At 48.7% G+C, this 4,833-nt stretch overlaps 1 protein-coding gene across 1 annotated transcript; it reads left to right on the forward strand.

The window, feature by feature from the left end:
• Nucleotides 1–1,197: 1,197 nt before the first annotated feature.
• On the forward strand, nt 1,198–4,802 carry LOC102746026 (serine/threonine-protein kinase PLK2). Its single transcript, XM_006727960.3, has 9 exons — nt 1,198–1,600; nt 2,173–2,280; nt 2,425–2,541; nt 2,743–2,872; nt 3,104–3,191; nt 3,665–3,760; nt 3,869–4,067; nt 4,157–4,304; nt 4,652–4,802. The coding sequence occupies exons 1-9, from the start codon at nt 1,331–1,333 to the stop codon at nt 4,771–4,773; spliced, it is 1,278 nt and encodes a 425-aa protein (XP_006728023.2). The 5' UTR covers nt 1,198–1,330; the 3' UTR covers nt 4,774–4,802.
• Nucleotides 4,803–4,833: the final 31 nt, after the last annotated feature.

Here is a 4,833-nt window from a genome sequence, read left to right on the forward strand (position 1 = left end):
GGTGTTCCTAGGTCAGCCAAAGTGAAGAGTGAAATCTGGGACTAGGAACTAAGCCCTGCTGTAGCTCATCGGCCTCGGTTCCTCCCCTCATCCTACCAAGACCCCTGCAGGGGAGAAGGCCTTGCATTCCCTCCCCCAGCACCAGGGCAGCCACGTGACTTCCTGAGCCATTAAAGGACGCATTGTGCATAACCCCTTGCGAATGAGAAGTGAGAGATGACTTCGACTGTAAACCATGATTAGCACCAGGAGTGCTTTTAACACCACTTACTGTCAAAGAAGGCCCGCGTCGTCGTTAACCGCTGCCCACGCAGACCAGTGCCTGCACTTCTGGAAGAGCCCACGAGAGGACGCCCTTGCTTCCCAGTCCTAGAGCAACCTGAAGGGGAAAGACTTCGCCAGGGCCCGGGCTCCCTCTCCTAGGTTAAGGGCCTGAGCTTCTGCAAAGGCCCGCTCTAGCGTGATGGGCAGAGGCCAAACAGGCCTAAGCGGACTCGGCTACGTCAGGCCCGGGCCTGGGTCCGGCTCACTCAGAAGCGGCGGTGAGCTCTGCGAACCCTTGCCTTTCACTGGCAGGGCCACCCCGCAGCCCCCATTAGACACGAGCTGGTGGGGTAAAAACGCGGGGCAGCAGGGCTGGGTGGCTGCGGGGCCGGCGGGCGGCAGCACCGAGGCCCTCCAGGCGGCCCGAGTGAGGCCTCATGTGCCTGTGCAGTGGACTCTGGACACAGTCACACCTGACTGGCGGCGTCAGGTTGCGGGGCGGTCAGGAAGGACCGCGCGGGGGAGGGGACCCGCGTTAGCAGAGCGCCCGGCTGGGCTCGCACACCTCACCGCGGGGACACCCGGCGAGTGGGGCGGGGCGAGGGCGGAGTTGAGGGAGGCGGTAGGGCCGGGTGCCAGCCTTCGGGTTTCCATTTCAAACCCAGAACCTCGGAGCATTCGAAGAACGGGTGGCGGTCCCGGGTCCGACCCGACGCCTTTGCCGGCCTGCCCGTTGCGGCGAGCCCTCCCCGAGGCCGGCCCGTCCCTGTCTACACGCCGCTCGCACGCCGGACGCCCCCGGCCAGTCCCGACCTCGCGACGGGCCTCACAAGCTGCGGCGGCCGGTGGGCGGGGCGTCGCCCGTGACGTCGCATCCCGTTTCGATTCTCCGCCCCTCTTCTTGGCCCGTATATAAGACTTGGCCGGGCGTTCGCACTCTCACAAGTGGACGCGAACGTCAGGCGCGGGTTGTTGGTGGAGGCGGGGGCTCGAGGGCAAGGGCCAGCTCGGACGTGTGTCCGCGCTTCGGAGGTGGCAGCAGGCAGTGCCGGGCGGTGAGGCGACGATGGAGCTCTTGCGGACTATCACCTACCAGCCGGCCGCTAGCACCAAGATGTGCGAGCAGGCGCTGGGCAAGGCTTGTGGCGGGGACTCTAAGAAGAAGCGGCCGCAGCAGCCCCCCGAGGAGCCGCAGCCGCCGCAGCCCCAGGCGCAGGGGCAGCCGGCGGCCCCGCACCACCATCACCACCACTCGCACTCTGGGGCTGAGATCTCGCGGATTATCGTGGACCCCACGACGGGGAAGCGCTACTGCCGGGGCAAAGTGCTGGGAAAGGTGATGAGCGGCGGGCGCCCGGCTGCCGGACGGGAGGGAGGTCTGCCCGGGCAGCCCCCGAGCCGGCTGGACCCTGAGTCCCAGCGTCTTGGCTTCTCAGGGGCCTCCGATCCCGGCGGGACTTGGGTGTTCACCTGCCCTGCTCTGGCTTTTGTGCGCTGACAGCGCCCCGATCGGCTTTACATCCTTAGCCTGGGCTCTGAGTGCCTCCCGCAGCCCAAAGAAATTGATCTTGAGGCCAGAAGCGAGGGCTTTCTAACTCCAGCCCCTAGCTTCCTCCACCTGCTCCCCAGGGAATTTTCCTGACAGGTCTCTTCAGACATTATTTTTCATCTGCCTGATCCCAACCCCCTCCATAAAGCTCCTCTTTGTAAAGGGAGAAGGAGAACTGTTTTACTGTTTTCAGGAAAGCCTTTCCTTTCGTGAAGGAGCTTTTAAAAAGTACAGAGCATACGTCTGTCCAGCCTTACTTCCCCGTAATTTTGCTTCTCTTTCTAATTTTTGAAATATTTTTATAAATATCTGCTGTCCATTTTTCTGCCACGCTCAATGCTGTCTCGGCTTTGTTTCAGGGTGGCTTTGCCAAATGTTACGAGATGACAGATTTGACAAACAACAAAGTCTATGCTGCAAAAATTATTCCTCACAGCAGAGTAGCTAAACCTCATCAAAGGGAAAAGGTGTGTATGACTGTTGTCTAAAGTATTTTCTTTGTGTGCAGGGATGGCCCTTCCCTGTTAAGAAAATGTCTTCTGCATGTGTAAGCAACTGGCTTACAGAAGGTGACAGAAGGCTCATCAGCCTTGTCTTGCTTTTTCTTGCAGATTGACAAAGAAATAGAGCTTCACAGAATCCTTCATCATAAGCATGTAGTGCAGTTTTACCACTACTTTGAGGACAAAGAAAATATTTACATTCTCCTGGAATACTGCAGTAGAAGGGTAAGCTTTAACTCCTGTTTGAGTCCATTTACTTCCCCCCAAACTGAAGTGGGATTCAAATTGCATTTTATTGGGGATTTTAGCTGTGGTGGCAATTATTATATTGCATTATTAACTTTCATCACTCAACCTGCAAAAGGAAACTACTGATTTTGATAACTTTGTTTGAGACATTCTCTTTTTCCCTTCTCCTCTTCCTAGTCCATGGCTCATATCTTGAAAGCAAGGAAGGTGTTGACAGAGCCAGAAGTCCGATACTACCTCAGGCAGATTGTGTCTGGACTGAAGTACCTTCATGAACAAGAAATCTTACACAGAGATCTCAAACTAGGTAAGCCCTTTATTCCAAACACTGGCTTTTGCCTTAGAGAAAGGTGTTCTTTTCTTCTCTCCCTTCTTACGTATTAATGTTCTTAATTGGGATCTAGCCTATGCAATCTCCTTTTTGAATCGGTGACTTTAATAGTAAACACCTGACTGCCTGCCTCCAAAGAGGATGTGTGTGTATTTGGTTAGAACATCTTTTCAAGGGTATTCAGGTTTTGTTTTGTTTATCATCCAGGGAACTTTTTTATTAATGAAGCCATGGAATTAAAAGTCGGGGACTTCGGTTTGGCAGCCAGGCTGGAACCCTTGGAACACAGAAGGAGGTAAGAGTCAGGAAGATACAACCTGACAGGATTTTATGGCGATCAAATATGCCCTTATTTTTTTTTCCAATTAATGTTTTGGAGAAAGTTAATTGATGCTAACAACCACAAATCACAATAATATTAATTTATGGAAACAGTAAGTGCCCACTATGAACTAGGCAGAGTACCTTATGCCTAGGAGTTGATTATGAAAATTTGTCTCATATTTGCCTGACATGTTACACAAGTGCTATGCTGTACTTGGTCTCAGTTGGTTAAAAACACTTTGTCATGTATCTGAAAAAAATTACACATGTATTAAAAAAATTATTAAGTCACTTGGTCAAATGTTAATTGTTGAGATGCCAAAAATTAAAAGTCAAATTTTTCTAAATAGGAATTCAGTACAGTACTTTTAAGGTTTTATCTAGAGAACTAAGTGTAAACAGTGGGACAGTTCTTAATGAGATCTTCATATTTTGTTTTTCCAGAACAATATGTGGTACCCCAAATTATCTCTCTCCTGAAGTCCTCAACAAGCAAGGACATGGCTGTGAATCAGACATTTGGGCCTTAGGTTGTGTAATGTAAGTAAATGCACCAAAATGATCAAAAAGCAAATTTGTATTTAGAACTTAACAATCAAAAAGAGCTGCTTTATGACCATTCCTAAAGAAGTGTTCTCTTGCACACAGGTATACAATGTTACTAGGAAGACCCCCCTTTGAAACGACAAATCTGAAAGAAACGTACAGGTGCATAAGAGAAGCAAGGTATACAATGCCATCTTCATTGCTGGCTCCTGCTAAGCACTTAATAGCTAGCATGTTGTCCAAGAATCCAGAGGATCGTCCCAGTTTGGATGACATCATTCGACATGAATTTTTTTTGCAGGTTGGCACGTTTCTTGTGTCTTATTATGTGCTATTGATCACATTTTTTCAACCAACTGGTTACTGAAAGTCTTTTCTGACACTCCACAGGGCTTCACCCCAGACAGACTCTCTTCTAGCTGTTGTCATACAGTTCCAGACTTCCACTTGTCAAGCCCGGCTAAGAATTTCTTTAAGAAAGCAGCTGCCGCTCTTTTTGGTGGCAAAAAAGACAAAGCAAGATATATTGACACACATAGTAAGTTATAAGACTTTTGCTTCTCTGTATCCAGTATTCTATTTAAATTTGATAAGTTAGTTAAAAGAATTTTTTTTATGTTAACATAACAGCCGGTATGTTTGAATACCATTGAACTTTTTATAGCATGATAAATCTGCACTGCAAAATGTGCTGGATAGCTTTTTTCCCCATACACATTAAAGTGTGCTTCTTGCATAATTGCAGCTGATGGTAATTATAAAATGCTGGTTTTGCCTTGGATGCTCTTAAGCTGGTTATTATTGCAAAAGGAGGAAATGTGGCTAACTCTGTTTCTACCTTGTTAGCATAGGCTAATGCTCATAATTCTTGTCTTTGATTTACAGATAGAGTGTCTAAAGAAGATGAAGAAATTTACAAGCTTAGGCATGATTTGAAAAAGACTTCAATAACTCAACAACCCAGCAAACACAGGACAGATGAGGTATGCCGGAAAAGAATAAAATAGATATAAACACTTTATATCATTTCTGCTCTTTGCTAATTATCACATGGATTATGATTATCA

Source organism: Leptonychotes weddellii, unplaced genomic scaffold (assembly GCF_054177405.1).
Source record: "Leptonychotes weddellii isolate Sample4059 unplaced genomic scaffold, ASM5417740v2 HiC_scaffold_15412, whole genome shotgun sequence".
NCBI lineage: Eukaryota > Metazoa > Chordata > Mammalia > Carnivora > Phocidae > Leptonychotes > Leptonychotes weddellii.